At 42.9% G+C, this 21066-nt stretch overlaps 1 protein-coding gene across 2 annotated transcripts in view; it reads right to left on the bottom strand.

The window, feature by feature from the left end:
* PAK1 (p21 (RAC1) activated kinase 1) overlaps positions 1-21066 on the bottom strand; it is a 72615-nt gene that overhangs the window by 23400 nt on the left and 28149 nt on the right. For both annotated transcript variants that reach the window (XM_058824087.1, XM_058824095.1), the window contains 3 exons: positions 6932-7142; positions 2012-2112; positions 414-561 (listed from right to left, as the gene is read on the bottom strand). In XM_058824087.1, the coding sequence (XP_058680070.1) occupies positions 414-561; positions 2012-2112; positions 6932-7121 (439 nt within the window). In that variant the 5' untranslated portion in view covers positions 7122-7142. The remainder of the gene's footprint in view (positions 1-413; positions 562-2011; positions 2113-6931; positions 7143-21066) is intronic.

The following is a 21066-nucleotide window of genomic DNA, read 5'->3' on the forward strand; positions in this document are numbered from 1 at the left end:
ATGGGAGCCGAGAGGTTCTCACCCCAAGTACACAAAAAGCAACATCCACACCCACCCTGCAAACTGAAACTGGTGCAAAATTTAGCTGCCTGTTTTCTCTGGGGACTTTGATCAGGAGGAACCCAGCCCCAGCAGTCTGGGATCTGCCTTCCAGATGCTGGCTGTGAGCATCACAAAAAGGATGTGTTTGGGAGGCTCAGCCAGTTGACTGACCTCCTCTTTTGCAGCTATGCTGGGCATCCAGATTAACAGAAGAGCATTTTAAAGGAAGAACAATGCCTGAGCAGCCAATGAATCTCGTTCACATTTTCCTTGAAAAGAGAGACCTACTTGTTGATTAAACAAAAGAAGCCCCACATGCCCTGACCACAGAGAGTTGGAAAAAGCAGCCACGTGAGACCATCACCATGTACCTGTGAAGCTCATGTACTTCTGGCTGTTGGAGGTCTTCTTGGAGTTGTAAAACTCCAACACATCCAGCACTGCCTGGGGGTTCTTCTTCTGCTCTGACTTGGTGATGTTGGAAGTCTGCAGCAGGCGTGCCCACTGCTCCGGCATTCCCTGTGGGAAGAGGCACCTTGGTAACACACAGCTGGTCTAATGTGCACAAAACATTAACCCACTGTCACTGTTCTGCCCCAGCTTTTGGAGTTACACAGTATTGTGAGGGAAATAGGGAGAAAGGAGGACAGAAGAGGAGAGGAAAGAAAATGAGGTGGTGAATGTGTGTGTCCCCAGCCAATGCCTGTGCTACAAATCACACTTGGGCATGTAAATGTCCCTCTGCTCTTGGGTCTCTGGGTGACTCCCAGGTCCTTTGCAGACCAAATTCAAAAACCAGAAAGGAGAAGAACAAATTGCTGCACTTTGGGAAAAGTCTCAAGAAAAAACCAAAACAAAATACAAAATCCTTTATGCACAGGTATTCACATACTTATATACATCCAAGAAAGACTATGGAAGTAACATACACTGCATAGCCTTCAGCACAATGGACATGCAACACTCATTTGGGTCTTCTGGTAGCACTAGAATTCTTTGGTAACAGCAGTGTGGTGCCCTCTGTAACCAGAGCTGGGAAAGCAGAGGTGTTAACTCCACACCTGAAGCTCAGAATTTCATTATAGGGACATAATTTCAGTCAAAAGATAAACACACCTGAAAAACAGCCAGACTTGTGCCCCTCCTCACCAGCAGGGATAACAGTTTGCATGGACAAAGTGGCAGAGACTGGGATCCATGAGCAGTGAAGTTATCCTCCCTGTTCAAAAGGAAGGCTGGATGCACCCCCCAGGTAATGCCCCACTAGTACAGCTGGAGTAACCTGGGCAAGTCTAGAGGCTGCCATGCAAAACCCACGTGTGCACATGACTCAGGGTAGGGGAATAAAGTCCCTGAAAAAGCAGCACACTACAGACAGGCAGAAACACCTTGTTCACAAACAACTTCTGCTGCTAGGAAATACTATCTCATGACCAAAATAAGAGTGAAAATGCGATGATGAAATACCACTCTGTCTTTACAGTATTTTGCATGTCAATAAACAAAAAAACACATCACACATAAAAGCATCTGACATTTAGCCTTAGGGCAGCACATACGTGTTCTCTCCTAAGTAGCTGTACACAGCTGTGTGCCTCCCAAAGGAAAACTCTCAGAGCCCCACTTGGGGGACACAGACTATGCTACAGACTTATTTCAGCTCTACAGGGGGAAGGGGGGGAAGAGAAGGGAAGGGAGGAAGACAGATATACCATGTTTAGCTGACCACAGCAGCCAAAAAACCAGGAAAGGAAAAGTTTGCTGGCAGCCTGAGCTCCTGGGATGTGCCAAGTTTGACAGTCTCTCAGCATGAATTAGTGGGTAGCCTCTGCAGATGTGCTTCAAATGAGATCAAACTAGATGATGGTAATAGCCCTTCCAGCATTAATATATAAAAGATTAATGGGCCCTGGCTCCTCCTAGCAATAAGCTAAACCACACAGTTCTCTCTTCCTCCAGCTTCACTTACTGTGAATTCTCCCGTGACTGCATCAAACCCCACATGAATCGTGTGTTCAAAGTCTGAGGGGAGGGAGATCTCCGGCCGCTCTTTCTCTTTCTTCTTATTGGCTGCAAGAGACAAAAACAACAACAATTAAAAAAAAATCCATAGATCCATCAAGATCCATAATCTCCCCAAGAGCTTCTAATTCACCTACACAATCACTCCCCCACCCCATTTTTGCTAGTCATAGGATTTTGACCTGAAGCAGACAAACAGAAAGTTTAAAAATTTTCTGCCCACACTTAAGAGCAACCACAGCGAGTGGATAACAGAAATAAAAGCCCTGTAACACAGGACAAACATAAAAGAAGGAAACTGATATTTTCAGTATGTTAAGTATCAACTAGTGTATCTAGACTCAACAGCATGAGAGGTATTTACCTAAAATATTCACTCAAACTTACACAGGTCAGAGCCAAAAGCTCTACAGTGGCAGTAAGTGGAAGCCAGTCAGTTTTGAACACATATTTTTATTTGTTGTTTTAAGCAACTTTAAAAAACCCAACAAAACAATATTATGTGCTTTTAAATATGCACTTGCCTCTCATACAAAAGCCGGGGACAAAATTAACTACAAATACTGCTTAGAAATTGCTTCCTTCATCCTATTTCCTCAAACGTTCGTGAAGAAACCCAAATATAATGTGGGGTTCTGCTATAAAATCTTATGAACAAAAGCACTTCTTTTTCTTTTTTTTTCCCCTCACAAAATGAACTAAAGATAGTTTTAATAACCAGTTTTAAAGACATGAGCAAGATAGCAGAATCTGACAGGTGAGGAGCAGAAGTCACCAAGAAACAGGGAAGGAAATACATCAAAGCAGATGCACCCTGCAAATTTTAAACAGGGGTCTTCAAACAAGATTATCATTATGCATTGGATTAAGTTCATCCATATTCATTATGTATTAAAGACTCCACCTTCCTTTTAGCATTTATTGTATTCAAGAAATTGAGATCAGTTCAAGGAAGAACCACATTCTTGTCGGCTCTGCTGCTGCTTGCAGTTATAAAATCAGCAGAGCCAGGAGAAGGCGAGCAAACTACTCACATTTCCCAGCTGCTCCCCTTTTTTATCCAAAGCCAAACAGAAATTGTTTTGTGGCTGACATTCCCCAGTGCACTTATGGCAACATGAAGGCCAAACCCCAGGTGTTTGAGAAGCCTGCAAGGCTAACAGTGTAGCAATTCTTTAAGACACTGCTGTGGTTGGTGTGTAGAGAGGCTCAGGGCTGGCCCCAAAGGACTGAATCCCATTTCCTTCAGTGCCAGCTCTGGCACTCTTCTCTGTATCATTACAGAGCTACAGTTGTATAGAGTAATTTTGGAGAACGAAAAGGATCAGATGCTCCATTTGGGACACAAAGATGGAACAGATTGTTTTTGATCCCTCTTTCAAACAAAGGGAATGAGGGAAGCTGAGTCACAGAGGAGTGACAGAGTGCCAAGGGGAAAAGAGCAATGCTGGAGGAGCCATCCCTGAGAAGGGAGCGTGGAGGAGGCAGGAGCAGCTGCTGGTTGGCAGATGGTGAGCATCTGCAGCACAGAGGCTGCTGCACGCACTAGTGCCGGATGGAAAGCCAGAGGCAAAGGGGTGCAGGGAGCGCCATCAGAGCCACCATATCCCACAGGTCTGCCCACAGGATCAGTCCACTCTTCCAAGCCACAGACTGAGGTGCCATCTCAGCCCAGAAGCCCAGGTGAGGAAGAAGAGGACACCTCTACCAGTGCCACTACACAAGAGCTCTGCACACACAATGAACACCCACACGTGGTGCAGGGCAGCTGCCACAGCAGAGCTGAACATATTCCTAAACAAAGCTTAAGGGCATTAGGTTGCTATCCAGAAGTCTTAGGTGGTTTTTTTATTTCTACATTCAGGCAGATCTGACAGATCTAGAAGCCTAAACATTATTAAACCATTAATAATACAATTGCCTTGTAACCAGGTGGTATAAGGGAAAAAGAACTAAAGAGAAAGGCAGTCCCAGTCTGGCTAAACACTAAAGTCCCTTTTAAGTGATTGCATTACCTTTGCAATGAGCTAAAAAGACTTGAAGAATCATAATTAAAAAAAAATACAAAAGCAAAATAATATCATATATTTAAGATGACCTACCTACCACCACCAAAGGCTTTATTCCCACAAACACCTCATCACCTTCTCATTCCATGTTCAGTGCTGTTATGAGAGCCTCCCATAATTTTTTCTTACAATGTTCTGGCAACTTGAGCTGCAACTGTGAAGCATGATGTCTGACCATGCAGCGAGGCCATCCTGAAGCACACTGAGATGAGAAAGGTCTTCACCACTGCTAACATGGACTCAGGTGCTCCCAGTCACCATGGAAAGGGCTCCTGGTTGCTGCACACTGTCACCTTATGGGAAAATCATTGCCTCTGTTTGAAGCTGCAGCTGAGCTGAGCAAAGTTCAAAGGAGATAAATGTGCCCCATTCAAGCCAGACTGACACCCTCAGTCTGGCACTGATGAGTCCCCTGAGCCCAGGAAAATTCAAAATATTCACAAGTCCTGCTGAGAGCAACAAGTCACACAAACCCTGCATCCCATTGGGCAGGACTCACCCAGTATTAAACCAACGGGTTTTTTAAATGCCAGATTTGTGGTTTAGGCTTGGACAGAGGAAATGAGGACTACAAATTACATCCTAAATTTTGCAGGCAGTGCATGACATCTTCAGAGCTGCCTGGCAAGGGGTATAGCTCAATGCAAGTGTGCAAACATGCATGAGGCCCTGGATTTATGCCCCATGTGTCCTTTATACAACACTTCTGCTCATGTACAGGGGTAAGCACAGATTTGCTCAAAATTACTTTCCTCTAACTGAATGGAAACCAACTTCCCTTTTAAAAAAATAAAAACTAAAAAATAACACCCAAATCATTTCAGGCACAAACCAAAGAGAAGTGTTGTGAACACTGAACAATTTCCCTACATTTAAGCAGCATGACACAACAGGAATTTAGCTGTCATCATGAGACCAGAAGAAGTTTTCATAAGATGGAAATAGACCAATTTGAAGTGAAGGTGACAGTGTTAAAGGAATTTTTTGCTCAACAGGAATTAGAGGACAGAAGCAACCATTCTCGTTTGGGCAGGTGTATTGCAACAGAAGGCTCTGCTGGGCTTGGCTAAACAAAAATCTCTCATGTCTTGAAGCATCTGCCATGTTGGCCAATCTTCAGTAAACATGGGCAGCTTTGGATCAGTCACAGTCTGTCTGCTGATTTTCCCCAAACCTTCATTTTTCTCCTTGTTCGTAGTTCTCCTTCATAATCCAACTCAAACTAGCATTTCAAGTTCTACTTCTTTTGCTCCTTTACAAGTTTCAGGTAATTTCTTTGATCTCTAGAGCAGTTCATCCTGGTGATTTAAAAACTCCTCTCCTTTAAGTAAGTCAACACTAAAATCCTGCAGCTTTTTTAGGATTCATATTCATAATGGCAAGTTCTAACCCAGACCCAGCAGACTTTTAACATTGAGTTTCTGGATTGCAGGCTCAAGATCCCACATTTGTAAAACAATCCAAAGTTGCCAAAGGTATCAGATAAGGATAAAAATAATGTATGCCACACTCAATTTGTAGAAAATTATCTACCACCTTGCTTATTTAAATTAGTGAAGCTATCATTTCAATTGTCTTTTCGCTAATAAAAATTAGGAAGCAGCCTCCCTCCTGAAGGCCAGGGAGTTGAAGGTATTTAGTCTTGACTTCAGTTACCCAGTGCTTAGAAACCATTGCAATACAGAAAAAGCTGATGTATTACGAAGAGGAACTCCAAAAAAATAGGTCAGATATAAAAAGAAACCAGCACATATTAGGAGATGATTTTTTTTTTTGCATCACTTCAAAAGATTCATAGGAGAGAGGTTTTTTTAAAATATCCTCATCCTAAAAATTAGAATTTCATGTACAGTTCACAGTTCCTATCTCTTTTTCCATCTGTTACAGTCCCTTGAACATGAAAAACTCCTTCAGTTCACAAGAAATATGCAAGAATTTTCAGTCACAGAATGTTCTTAAAAGCAAGTAGACAATGCCTGACCCAGACATTAGAACAGAGTAAATGGCCACGAGGCAAAATATGACAGGTCTAGTAGGAAATTGCATATTAGTCTTGTATAACTCAAATTATTTGCTGTTTAAAGCAACAAAACAAGCAAAAGACCTCCCTCTGCTTTCCACCAATTGCCAATGCCAGCTTTATTGGCCAGCTTGTAATTGGCACAAAACCTTATGGTTTTCTAGACCATTATGGACAAGTTAGGCTGGGAAGTAACAGAGCTAGTCCCAGAGCTAGTCCAGATTTTCAGGGACACTGTTCTCATAATTTATAGGAAAGGCAAAATAAATTAAAAAAAAAAAAAAAAAAAAACAAAAAAAAAAACAAAACAAAACACTACAAGAAAGGGGGCATAAAAGAGACCTGCAAAAGGATTTTGACAAGGGCATGGAGTGATAAGACAAGAGTGAAGTAATTAAAAACAAGAGAGGGCAGGTTTAAACTAGATACTAGGCAGAAGTTCCTCACTTCCTCACTGTGGGAGTGGTGAGGCAGAGGTACAGGTTGCTCAGAGAAGCTGTGGCTGCACTTTAGAAGTGTTCAAGGCCAGCCTGGATGAGGCTCTGAGGAACCTGGTCTGATGGAAGTTATTCCTGCCTATGACAAGTAAGTTGGAACAAGATGATCCTTAAGGTCCCTTCCAACCCAAATAATTCTAGTATTCTATGATCCTGTGGAAAAAAGCAAGATGGATTAAATGCCAAAGGTGTAATCATTACAAAAAACGTATCTACAGACTGTACCTTATGTACCCTGCAACAACCAAGACAGAAGATTTATAAGAGATAAAATACTGTACTTTTGTCTCCTGGCAAAATAGATCGGTAAAACCGATCCTTCCTCTTCTTTTCTTCTGGGTTGGGAGGCAGAGGTTTTGAGCCATGGTTTAAAGTCCCGGGATCTTTGCTTCCTGAACCAATCATAGTGCTGGTATTTCTCATTGGAGGAGCAGGTGGTTTGTCTTCTGTTTCAACTCCATTGTTAGACATCTTCAGCTGGGGAGGCCGTTACTAGGAATTGGGAAAGAAAACAGGTTAGAAGCCATATTTATTTATTTACTTATTGTGGACTAAAACCACACACTACCAAGTAAACCACAAGCCGGTATCTGCAGATGGACCTGCAACCTCAGCCCAACCATTAACCCAGCACTGCTGTGTATGCCATTAACCATATGCCCAAGTGCCACATCCACTGGCTTTTTGAACTCTTCCAAGGATAACGATAGCAACACGAACCCCGCATAAAAATTTGTGTCAGCACAAAAAATTCTACTCAAGACGCCTTTTCTTTTTCTGTTAATAAGACTATGTTCGATCATTTGCATTATCGATCACTGAGAAAAGCCTGTTTCAGGATACAACAAATTCTCAAAGAAACCATGGAGCAGAAGTCAGGGTGAGAAGGTAAACATGATTTAGTGAAGAGGAAGGATACCTGAGAGGAGCCAACAAGTTGCTGAGTTTGTAATACCTCTCAGATCCATGCTAGCTCTCATAAAACTGCCAAAAGGTTTGCATCAGTCTCCAGCACAGCACAACACAGAGAATGAAGTTTGTACTCAGAGTTTTGATGCAGCTGCTCAGGCTCCTTTGCTAAAGAGCTGCTGAGCGGGTTCAGAGGCAGAGGTGGCTGCAAAGCCCTGAGCTGTACCCCCTCAGATGCAGTGCCACAGCCCTTGACTGTGCCAAGCCAGCCCTGGCCTTCCTGCAGTAACTGCACACTCCAGGAGCAACTCCAACTGCCAGGAAGTTGATTGCATTTTGTTCTGTTGGGAGGGTCAAACGAAACCAGATCCCCAACACACACTTAAATCCATAAGTAAATAATCCCTGCTGTGCAGATTTAAAGACGGAAGCTTGGGAACAGGGTAATAGATTATTCTGCAACAACTAACTTGTTCCACCCAAATGAGATCAGCATTACTCCCAGCACAGTCTGGCTGCAGCAAGATCCTTCTGGAAACTAGAATTCATCTGCACTATGTTTTCTTTCAAAAGTGAGTTGGGAGTTAACTGCTGAATAAAGACCAAAGTGCAAACAATTTCTGTTTGGGTGGAAAAAGCAATTCAACGGCTTTACCACTTTCACAGGCAGTAAGGGAAGTTGTTTCACTCGGGGAAAGTTGCAGCGTGGCAAGAAGTCAGAAGCTGTTTGCTCTCTGCAAGTAAGAAGTTCAGTTACAAAGCTGAGATCACTGCTGACTGCCAGGGAGCCGCTTTCCATAGGCTGGACTCAGTGTGACACTGAGTTACACTGAACACATCCCACCACTGCACCACAGTCCTATGGCCACACAGCACCCAGCCAGCCTTCAAAGTCTTCCTCAGCCAAGCTACTGATCCTCAGTGTAACTGGCAAGCTTTGGACCCAGAGCACACTGCTCTCGCTGCTCTGGGGAACTAAGGCAGGCAAACACTGCCCACGGAAGTCACTCAGCAGCAATGTGCCGGATTTTGCCAAGAGCAGAGTTTCCCTGTTGCCTGCCAAGCCATGGCTGGCCTGCAGCTCCAGCTTTGCTTCCATTGATTGATTCCCAGTTTCTTCACGGTTGCCCTTAAATGGGAGGGTTGGCAGTGTAGTACAGCCTGTAAGGCTTTGGGCAAGTCTTTACACACAGGGAACTTTGTAAAAGGTCTGCCCCTAGCCCCATTCTCCTTCCAATACAGCTATGCAAAGGAATATTAAATGACAGACTAGCATTTGGGGATTGATTTTAATGGTGGGACAGCTTTGGCATTTGGGAGGGGTGGGGGGAAATTATCTGTGCACGTGTCTGGGCGTGTCCTCACATGTGCCCTGTGCATGTCCCACCACTCACACTTCAGCCTCATGCCATTCTTGGGTATAAAACAGAACAGAACTAAGCGACAGCTGGGGTGCCAGCCATGAAGGGGTTGGTGCAAACGAATACTCTCCCTGCCTAAGCAGTGGAAAAAAGTCTAAGCTAAAACCCAACTGATAATTTTGGCAGCCACTGCGGCACATGTATCTTGTGAAACATGAAGATACTGAGCCCTTCCTGATGGGCTTTGCACATCACAGTGTCAGCGGCTGGAACCGAACTGGCACAACTAAACCATTTGAAACAACATAAGCAGCAGTGTCCCATAAGAGATGCATTCTCTGCTTTGATCTTATTTAACCACGAAAAAGCAAATTGCCAGGAAGGTGCTAGGAATACACTGCAAACAGGGAAGCAGAAGGAAAAGGAATGTTAGCAGCCCTCTGCCTGCCAAACAGACCTCCCCAGGAGTGGCACCACATTTGCTGCTCTAACAGTCTGATTTACCCCCAACGGGGGTTTGAATAAAGGTGCATCCAAAGATTCCCCCATCAGCCAGACTTCCTGGAGCTGCACGCATGGCTGGGATGGAGACTGACTCACTTCTGGGTCCCTCTCCCACTGAGCAGAGAGCTCAGTATACCTGCTGTCGGAGGCACAAAACTAAGCAGGAGAAAGAGTAAAGTTAACGAAGTTGGGGAATGGATGCAACATCAGATCAAAATAGAGCAGTATGCGGCTCCAGATTGGAGAAAAAGAAGTGAGAGGAAGAATAAAAAAAGCCCCAGATTACAGGCAGAGGCTGGTCTAGTGTTGGAAGAAAGAAAAAGAACATAAGGAAAAACCTCAAAAAAAAAAAGAGTACAAGAAAAATCTCTGGATGTCAAGAATCCTCCCCCTCAGTTCCACCAGTGTAACCCCAGGGACATCTGCTCTCAGTTTCTTCAATATAAGAAAGTTTTTCAAAATCTCTCAGTCAGAAAGGACAGCGCACAAGTGAATTACTGTTTTACCGCAGGGATAGAAACTGGCAGTACAAGCTCTTGTTTATCTTACATTATTCCCTGAAAGAGCAAGTAACTGCTAAGAAGTTACATAGTTTTACAACCAATATTGTTTCACACCTATTTGATAACTGCACCTTTGCTGCAGGCAAAGCCTATAGTACACCCTCTCATTTTCCTTCCATCACTCAAGTTCACAGACCTTTCTCTTCATCAAAGTCTTATGTTTGGAGTTACATGAGCTGTTTGGAGATGGGGGGCGGTAAGAGAAATCCCTTGATCCACAAAACTAAGAGACTGATTCCACAGAAGTTCCCCCCTGTAATAGCTGCACTAGAGGGTTCCCAAAAGCCTTGTGCCACTATATATTTAAAGGGAAAATAAAAAACCTGCTTAAATAAATCCTCCCACTATAATACAGAGGTCAAATGCAATATCATTATACTTTCAATTTCTATTGGCTTCAAAGTAGGCAGATGAAACCCTGTCCTGACAGAATTATACAGCCAAGGCAGAGCTGAGAGCCCAGAGCCAGGCCAAGTGGTTACAGAGGTAGCCATCTCCCTCACTGCAGCCCAACTGGCTGTGCAAATTCTCTTCTTCCTAAAATAATCTCCTGCCAATTCACATGTAAGTAGGCTTTAAACAAACCCCTTCATGTGGGCACTGCCCGAATTCAGAGCACCAGACAATCACTTCCCCAGCCAGCAGAACATCAGTGCTAGGCCACTGAAATGAGTCACTCAGCTAGGCACAAGCCATTCCATTCCAACAGGAATGCAAAGCATCGCTGCTCTGAGTTATTTCCTTCTTCACACCAGCACGACTCTGCCTTGAGAAATCCATCTTAGGTTTCCACGGAGTGATTAAGTGAACAGTGGAAGCAATGAAACAGCACATGAACTTTTCAACCAGAGTCAGATGGGGGAATACATTTTAGCTGCAGACACAATTATTCTCAACTACTATATATATTAAAATACCAGCACTCAAACCAAACTCCATAGACACCACTAGGGAAGGCATAGCTGTAATGTAGGACTATTGTTTCTGTAGACATTTGAAAGTACTGAAAGTTTGAGTTGCTTCAGCACACAGTAATAATGATAAGTTTTATTACATACTGCAATCTGTGACTGCTGTAGTCAAGTTATGGTTGCCTTCAATGCACCCCTATCCCTTCCAATCAACTTTTGCAGGTCATTAGCTACATATCATTGCCCCAGACTCAACAGAGTCCAACAGCAAACCTGTCAAACTCTCCTTTTACACCTACAAAACACTTATGCAGACAGGAAGAAGACAGACGTAGGCAGATGGCGCAAGCAGAAGTAGTGAACAAGCAGAAGTTGTGAACAGAAAACAGCACCCACAGGTGCCAAGAGTGGCATCCAAGAGCTCAGGGTACATTGACAGATGCAAAGATCCATGCAGGTCTGCTGATCTTTGTTAAGATGATATAACACAAAAGACAATCACAGAATCATTAAGGTTGAAAAAGAGCCTAAGATCATCAATCCAAGCATTAACTCATCACCATGGTGTTAACCACTAAATGCCACTCTCAAGTGTCACATCTACATGCCTTGGAAATTGTGACGTTTATTCCTAAACTACAGGCATAAACTGTAGTACAGGCACAGCCTCCTGAGACATTCACCTTGCAGAGTGGGACCCAAAAGTAGGTGGCACATTCTGACCCTACTCTAGCACACACACAAGCAGAAAAAAAGAGAGAACAAAGACCCTCTATGTATGTCATTTTTCCTTCCACTTAACTTGGGCACATCATTTCAAACCTGCTGCTCCATGCTGAACTCTAGGTTTCTATCAAGCTGCTTGTCTTCTCTTTGCATTCCTTAGCAAGACAGACATATGACTGATTGCTAAAACAGAAAGCAATTAAAAAGTCAGAAAGGCTGAAACCTACGCTGCAGTAGATGCCATACAGATAACTACATCCAATGCATACTAATTGCAGGAGTCAACATGAAAACTCATAAAAGAGACATCTATAATTCATGCAGTCTGGCAAGAGAGTAGCTATAAGTTACTCACTACAACTTACAGAAGAATAAACTGTATTAAACAAGACGGGGAGGAGGAAGATGCTCAGCAACTGCTCTTTCCTCTCTGCTTACTACCAGAAGGAAATCTCCCATTTCTCCAAGACACTAGTAAGTATTCTGTTGTTGGCAGGGTGAGGAAAGGGTGTCTTGCTCACAAACAAAAAAAAAAAAAAAAAAAGAGAGACTCTTAACCTTTAATTGAGCTGATCCTTATCAGAACAAGTGTTTTACCTCTGCACCAGTATCCTTGCATCCTTCCACCCCATGGCTAGAAATTGCTTGTGAGCACACACAGTTAACATCCCCTCCTTCCCCCTCACACTGCCCTGGTGAGAAAGAGCACAGGCTGTGCCCTGTTCTGTTCAAACACATTGCAAGCAGCAGATTCCCTCCCTGTGTGTCACGCTTCCATGCAAATCCCAGCAGAAAAAGTAACATCAGAGTTTATCAGCTGGGTTTCCACACAGGATGAAGACAGTCATTCGTTTTTTATTACTTTACGTGGGACTAAGTCTCAAACACCAGTCTCACGCTGAAGGAAGGGCACCCCACGCGTTCCACCTGAAAAAGAGGCAAGAGGTGTCTTCTTCCTCCACCCAGCAGCAGATGGGACCAGGAACACATGCTGTCACAAAAAAGGCAGCTGCAACACACTCTGAGGGAGGAAAGACCGATCACCGCATTTAGAGGTGATTAAAAAACCCTCAGAAACCCTAGCATGGAGCTGTCTCCCCAACCAGTTACTGCACATCTGAGCTCTGTGTAAACGTGCCAATTAAACAAAAAAAGCCAAGGACCAGCAAAGCACCAGCCCAGACCCTGCATTTACATGTAAACTACAACAAACACAAAACAAAAATAACAACAAACAAACAACACAAAACCCCCAACAGACTAAACAACAGGCTTGCATAAAGTTCAAATAAATAATTACAAAACAGCAATGTTTACTGATGTCTTTTTAGAACTTACCTGTTAGATCCCTGCAGGTGCTGCCAACACCTAAAGATGCAGATGAAATTGCTAAACTAAATGAAAGAATAATCTCTCAACATCAGTATACACGTAGAAGAGAATGCATCCACTGCTACAGCACGAGTGGGTGGGTGGGTGTGAGGAGGGGGAAGAGAGACATTCTCATGGCAGATGGCCAACTACCAGTTGCAGTCTTGCTCCACTGCCAGTATTATTTCCATAGTGCCAGACATAAAGGATGACTGACCACTTACAACTCAACAGGAAAAGCTGGACAGTCCCATGGCTTGGAATTTTAAAAGCTGAAAGTCTGGACGGTCCTTTTAAAAAAAGCCTTTCATTCAATCCCAGCAGTTTGGGCTAAATGCAAGGTGGGATTCCCTAGCCCAGATTGTGCAGGAGGATGTGGACATCCCTGTAGTGGGCAGGAGAGCTGCAAAATCTCTCCCTGGGCAGATATCCACGCTAACCCATCCTACCGCACAGATACGCTTCTAAAGAAGAACAGACTAATTATAACCACTCGATTCCTAGCAACAGAGTTCTCCTTTCATTCAAGTTAAGGAAGCTTCTTTCTGTTTTGTTAGAAAGAATCAAGGCCCAATGTTCACCATCTTCCACAGTGTGGCCCCATGCATGACCATTGTGACAGTAACCCAGGCACACTGAGGGTTTTAGAAGCACTGAGGCAGGTCAAGCCCTTTTCACCGCATTAGGCTTGAATCCAAAACCACAGAGAGGCAATGCCAGCTTAAATTGCCGTGTTTAGACTTGGCTTCAGCTGTTGCACAAATAAATGGCTGTGTCAAACAATAACCACTTCACAATCAATGCCAGCTATGCCCAAGTACCTGGAACACGTGATGAACTCCCCTTAATTGTGCTCCAATACTCAAACTTGGAGAACTGCAGAGGTCAGCTCTGCCTGATCCCATCCCTGGGCAGCAGCCTCCTCATTCTCACCAAGCATTTACCCACTCCTAACAGGGCTTTTAAACAGCCCAAGATAAATAAATTGCATCCATATTCAAGGAGGAAAAAAAAATAAAATCCAAGCTACAACAGAAAGGACCAAGAGTATCGTTTTTAAAAGTTCTCAGCCCACAAATCATCCTCCTCATTTCCTCATCTCCAGAAGTGCTGCCTCCCCTCCCCCTACATGCCTGAACAAGCAAGTTGGCTGTTGCAGATGTCAGGACAGGCTCCCTTTTCCAGCACAGCACAGAGCAGCCTTGGCTCTGGTTCTGCTTTTGCTCACAGGAGGGCAGGGCTTCAACCGCAGAAGTCAAAGTAGTCGCTGGAGTCAGAGCTTGCTAAGCAGGGTGGGAAAAATAAAGGCCTCTTATGCTAAAGCATATCCAAAGCCCATATAAGCAGGTTTCCTGGAGGAAATCTGTGCTCCAGAGGAAATGACTAGAAGCAGCAAAAAGAGAATATATTAATGCACACAGTTAAAACCACCCCCACTACTCCTGCCTAAGTTACTTGGCTCAGAGTCCTAACTACACATTAGCAGCAACAGCAACTGAGAGCAGCTGAATCATTAATCATTATTCCATTCAAAAGTTTCCAATGCAGGAAGATGGACATGGGGCACAGGGCTCAGAATTAAGCCCTGCTCTCTCCTAATGTGGAATAATTCCCAGTACAATGTATTCACACTTTAAATACATGTTAGCACTTGCAAAAACTGCACCTTTTTAAATCCAGAGATCTGTCACTTAGCAATGGGGGTGGGGGTAAGAAACATATAAGAAAACGAGAACATTTTCAGATCAAGTCAATGACATCCCACAGGCACAGAGGACACTGCAATGCAGTGGTTAGCAAAAAGCCACAGGACATAAATAGATGAAAGTTTACGTTAACCTGTAAAAGCTGAGTTTTTTCTGAGGTGAAGAAACGCTGAGACACAGAGACCTGCAAGGAGGAAACCAATGTTCTTAAGAGCAAAACTCATTCAACTCTTTTGCTGCTGGGAAAGTAAAGAGCAAGAAGACAACCCAATTATCGTTAGTGAATGAAACCACCCAAGACCCTCAATTAGACTGAGGGGAAAATGCCACAACAGTTCAGTGCTAATTGGAAATGCAAACATTTATCATCAGAGTAGTTCTTGCTCCTGTGTATAGCTCCATTGTGTTCATTGCAGCTAATGACAGTAGGAAGCCCAGTGCTCCATAGTATTTATGTAATGACTGGCAAAGCTGTCACATTCCCTTAATTGCTAGCCAGGATTTTCATACTGGCAGTAGATTTCAATTAAATAAAATCACAAAGATTGGTTCAGTTTCACATTGCTTTTTAAAAGTTTTCATTCTTCAAAGCTGGGAAAAGAGGGGAGAATGAATAGTTCTCCAAAGACAGGATAAGCTCTGCATCAAATATGAGGTTTTTGTAGACAAACTGAATTTAGAGACAAGCACCATCAAATATCCAGTGCTGCAAAAGCTAATTTAATGTCAGTGAAGACAAGCAATTTGAGAACTGCATATAAATCTGCTTCAGGTTTACAATGATTACTCCTTCAAGTGCAATACATGAAATGCTCTATGAGCAGTTCACTTATAAGGGAAAATGAAAAAGCCTAAGGTGGTTTGCAGTTTCTCCCCGATTTAAACTGTCACTGTGGTTTTCTTTGCTGCAAGAACACCACCTCTGTGTTTATAATTATATGCTATCTAGCAAAACTCCCTATTCCACCTACTTGATGATTCTAGAACATACAGGAGGAGCCATAGTGGCAAGGTCTCACATCCCTAGACTTGCTTACTTGTACCAAATTCACTGCAGAGCATTAACTAGTCCATTAAGAATTATCATCGTTTAATTTAATGAGCAGCAGTTTGTTTTTAGGAAGCACCATCAAGCCTTTTATCACATCATTTACTCAGATTCCAATCATAGTTACTGTATGTCAGTAGAGAAAAGAAAGCTCTATAGGACTGGCACAAAGGAACTGCTGTTTCTGCAATATATTACAACCAAGTCTGCATTAGTGCTCAGTTAAATAAAGCCCATGAGCCAAGTGAACTATTTTTACTCCACTGAACAAAAGAAAATATAACAACATCATTTATTACAGTGGCAGGCCCATTTTAAAGCACTATGTAATTAGGAGTAGGAGTTAATTGCAAGGCTAGATACAGCAGGCAAGGTTTTCCTCAACATCTTTGAGCAAAGATCTGTGCTTTTCTGGGGCACAGATCTTCTTATCCTCTGTTCTTGCTACAGTGACCTAAGCAGCTTTCAGCAGGATGCATGGATCTTCACTGCTACCTATTTAAAATTCATTTTTTCTCAAGAAGCAGCAACACTGCAGCCATAAAACCCAACCCAGAGGAGACTGACTGAGCTCCCATTCACAGCCCTGTCAGCATCTGAAGCAAGTGACTTGCTAATTTCCATCCAATTCCCAGTGGACAAGCATCTACATCATACAATTAGCGACAATATGAACTGCACATTCAGCAGAATTGGGATTTCACTGATGGATGGATTACGATGGATTGCCAGTATGCATGATTTATTCATCTCAAGACTGCTTTGCCAGTTTATAGTTTGTCCTTTGTGTAATTAAAATGATAAAAATCTTTTTATGGCCACTACTGGGCAGACAAGAATCTCTCTATAGACAATGTTGTACCTTTGCTAAGGGATAGATAAAACTCAACCAATTTCCAAAATGAAGACAACAACCAAAGACAGATGCTCTAGGAAGTTGTATGAATTAAGGCATTTTGTTCAGTATTCCCTCCCATTGCTTTAAGTCATCTTGCTCAAGTCCTACAGCTACTTGCTCCTAAAACCATCAGCATAAGAATTAGGAGAGCACAGCATGCAGCAAGTCCAGGTACAGTTTTCTGATCATCCTCCCCTAATTTCAGCAATTAAAGAGTCAAGAATATTTGCAGCAGGCTGCCACAGAGATATGGTACCTACCCACAACCCAAAGCTCTCTCAGTGCTTTGGCCACACAAACCCAGCACTCACCTCGGGTTACCTGACCACTCTCCCTCTTCCTATCCAAGGCAAGAGAGTACAAAAGGATACTTTAAATTCTGTAACTAGCACACCATAATTTCACCTCTCACCTCTACAGTAACAGCTCTGTTTGCTACAAAACCTCAAGATAGAAACAGGGTAGTCAGTTTTGGAAACAGCTATTGCACAGCTCTCAAGAAATCCCAGCTTTGGTCCCTGAGCACACCCAGGAGCAATGCATAGGGATGCACTTCCCAAACCACTTTTTCCCCCTTCACTTTATGCCATTTACACTTGTCTCAAGGCAAGTGCTGCCTTACTCTTTACTAACAATTCATACTCATATTGTGGCACAGCCTGCACTAACTCCATCTTTCCTGTTCTTACACTCATTGCAGAGGGATTCAGTGAAGTAAAATACATTTGCTGGGGGAAAGGAGATCCTTCAAATCAATCCACAACACAGCTTAAGTGAACTGTCTTCTTTGCAAGGATGAGGTTGCTTCTTCCACTCTTTCCCGTTGTTTCTTTCGGCCCAAGTTTCCAAGGAATCATAGAAAAGACTTGGTTTGGAAGGGCCCTTAAAAATCAACTAAGTCCAGCCCATGTGCAGCAATGTGCAGCAATTCCTCCCAGCAGATCAAGTTGCTCAGGGCCCCATCCAACTTTTTGTTCCATTCCTGGTTATTCCTGTACTGCTGGTATTTGCAGGTGCTCATTCACAGCCTCCCAACATATGCATGTTTGGCTGCTTTTATTTTTAAGCAAAATCTCTTCAGGCTGGAAATAACTCTTGTTTTCCTGTGAACACTCTTCAATGTGCATCTAGTTTTATCTGAGGTGCTTAAATATCCTACATTGACAAAAGTTTTGTCAGTCTCTGCGACTCTATTAAAATGTTATAAAACAGACATCTAAACTTGTGGCCTTCTACTTTGTAAGGTCCATTTTAGCTTTGAAGTAAGAAGTTGGATTTGAGCCTAATATATATTCTTCAAACTTACAGCATTATTTGAATTTATATCCCACATAGGTGAAACTTCCCCAAAGGGTTTCAATTCGTAAAGATAATTAAAAATCTGCAAAAAGGTAATGCTTTATTTCTGACAAAAATTAACCAATATATCTTAAATAGAAGTAGTCAAATCCCAAATCATGACTTTTTAAAATGGGCTCTCAAAAAGTAGTCCTAAGAAAATAAGCCTGTAATTCTGCCATTTTAGTATCTTGTGTTGTCAGCAGACAGCTTAGATCTGAGATGATGAATTGTCCCCAACCCCTGGTCCACTGGCTCCCAAACTTTTCTTCCCCACGGAGCATCTGGACTTTGGGTATTTCCCTGAAGATTCATTAACTGCTTCTTCCTCAAAGGCTGAGATTATTGGCATTTTTCTCAGACTACATTTCTAACCATTTAAAAGACCTGTCAGGACACAGAAATAAATACATACTGAAAAATAACAATTCATCAGTCTCTCTGTCAAGACATCACAGGTAGAGGGGAGACCTAAGTTTCGGCTAATGCCTTTAAAGACCATTTTCTATATTGCTTGTCTGTAAATCATTTACATAGCATTCCACATCCTCTTTTAATGCCAGTATCCCAAGGGAGAAGGTGGATTAGAATATTGATACCTTTAATTTAGGAGGCAATTAGACCAACAGCAACAAATCAGAGCTGTATGTATGCTCAAAACAAACTAGTTAGAACTCTATTTAATTAAAAGTCAGTAAAATAATCCCATTATGCCAAGAATTGCTTTAGGCATGGTTCCAATCCAGCACATCTTTTTCTTTAGTATTTTAGTTCCACACAGAGAAAGCGATTGAAGTAACACTGTAGGCTACCAGAATGGTCCTTTCTGTACAGCAAATTCCTCTTCCAGTGAGACAGCTTGGGAAGATACAGAAATAAATGTTCCAGTGTCAGTCACCCACTTGGTAAGCCACTTAATAAAAGAAACAAAAAGAAACCTGCTAAAATAAAAGCAGCTACATCTCAGGCCACTGTGACCAGCAGGTAGAAGAAGGCAATTCTCCATTTTGCTCCACTCTGGTGAGACCCTGCCTGGAGTCTGAATCCTACTCTGGGGACCTCAGTGTTAGAGGGACCTGCTGGAACAGAACTGGAAGAGACCAGAAAGATGCTCAGTTCTGCTATGCAGACAGGCTCAGAGATGTGGGATTGTCCAGCCTGGAAAAGGGAAGGCTCCACAGAGATTTTAGAGCACCTTCCAGTACCTGAAGGGGCTACAAGAGAGCTGGAGAGGGACTTTGCACCAGGGCATGGAGTTACGGGACAAGGGGGAATGGCCATAAGACAGAGAGCAGGTTTAGATTAGATACTAGGAAGAAATTCTTTCCTGTGATGGTGCTGAGGGATTGAAACAGGCTGCCCAAGAAGCTGTGGATATCACATCCTTGGAAGTCTTCAAGGCCAGGTTGGATGGGGCTTTGAGCAACCTAGCACAGTAGAGGGCAGTCCCCAAGGCAAGGGGCTGAAACTGGATGATCATTGGGGTTCCTTCCAACACAAACAATTCTAGGAGTCTGTGAAATCCAGTTTCCCCAGTCTCCATCCCACTACCTGCAAACCTCACCTCAAAGGGCACCTAATTCCTCATATATCCCCCTTTTGACTCCTTTGTCAAAAAGTAACATGCACCTCTGCTACAGATGCACAATTTACATGGTCTTGTTTTTTAAAAAAACAGGGAAAATAAATATTTCCCATAATATCTTTCATTTCTGGATTTGCTCTTACATGGTCTGTGGGGTCCTGCTGCATAACAAGCATTTTATCCACAGCAAAGACCAGCAGCACAGCTGTCAGAGCCAGTCACCTGCCTGCATCACTGAACTGGGGAAGGGGGCAGAAGGAGCAGGGCAGAGGTCTGTCCTACAGAAGACAGTGTGGATGTATAAACATGTATATCCACACACACATTGATGTGTGCGTGCGTGTATGTAACTTGCACCACCCCAGTTAACTCACTTATTTTGTTTACTCCCAGACAGTGAGTATGCATATTGTGATATGACCATTTATAAAACATAGTTATCCTCAAGTGACAAAGTACTAAAAAGAAAAACATTTGTGGAAAGTTATAAAGTACCACAGACTGCTCTAAAATAATATAATTTGGTATTGTGCATTGCCCAGTTATTTCTGTAAGCATTCATACACTCTATCTTGTTTTTATTAATTGGAATCTATATTAAATTATAAAATAAATAAATTTATTCCCCAGAGGCATGTAAACAAGGCTGTTGCCCAGATCCACGTTGCCCTAATGCACATCAACCACTACTACCCAAAGTACTGAAATATACTTGGGAATTAAATGAGAGGGGAAAAAAAAATAACAAAGATACTTCTAGAGGCCATTTCCTCTTCCAAGACACTTGTGGGAGGGAGGGCCCAGGAGCTTAGCAAAGGTTAACCTCACCTATTCCCTCCAGGCTTGTGCTGAAGAAAGGAGAGATTCAAGGTCTTGCAATTCCATAAATAGGAATCCTCCTCTGCAGACATTTTATTCTACCAGATCAACACACAGCAGACAGTGGTGAGTCCCCAGACATCATCTTCACCACTCCTTATCCTGCAGAGCCTTCCAGTCTGCCAAACTCAACCTTTCAATGCCTCTGCCTTCTTGGGAAGTAGAGATGTTGTCAACAGACAACAGTAATAAAGTTCCTGAACCCCCTGGACTATGGTCACATTATTTATTTTCAGCATTTGAGTGTGGAAGCCCAAGGAACTGATGAGTAGAACGAGGTTTTGCTCATCTTGGTGTTTTGTACTAAGACTAAACTTCATGCAAAGCCCTCTAGCCTCTCCAAATATCACTGGGAAATAAGGTAGGATGGTTTTGGGGTCTTGAATGTGTCCATTATTATGAAGAATGGTGGAGGTTTTCCTTATTACAGGCTTTCCACAGCCTTAAACTTTGAGAAACTCTGCCTGAAGAGACAGAAGCACACTTCTTGCTGCCAGGACAGGGGGGTAGCCCCAGAGCAGTCTCCATGAATGCGTAACAGAGGTGGGCAAAAGACCCTTACACTCCAACACAAAATCATTACAAAGCAGCAAGGTCTTAGACCTGAGGAATTCTTA

This window comes from Ammospiza caudacuta, chromosome 2 (assembly GCF_027887145.1).
Source record: "Ammospiza caudacuta isolate bAmmCau1 chromosome 2, bAmmCau1.pri, whole genome shotgun sequence".
NCBI lineage: Eukaryota > Metazoa > Chordata > Aves > Passeriformes > Passerellidae > Ammospiza > Ammospiza caudacuta.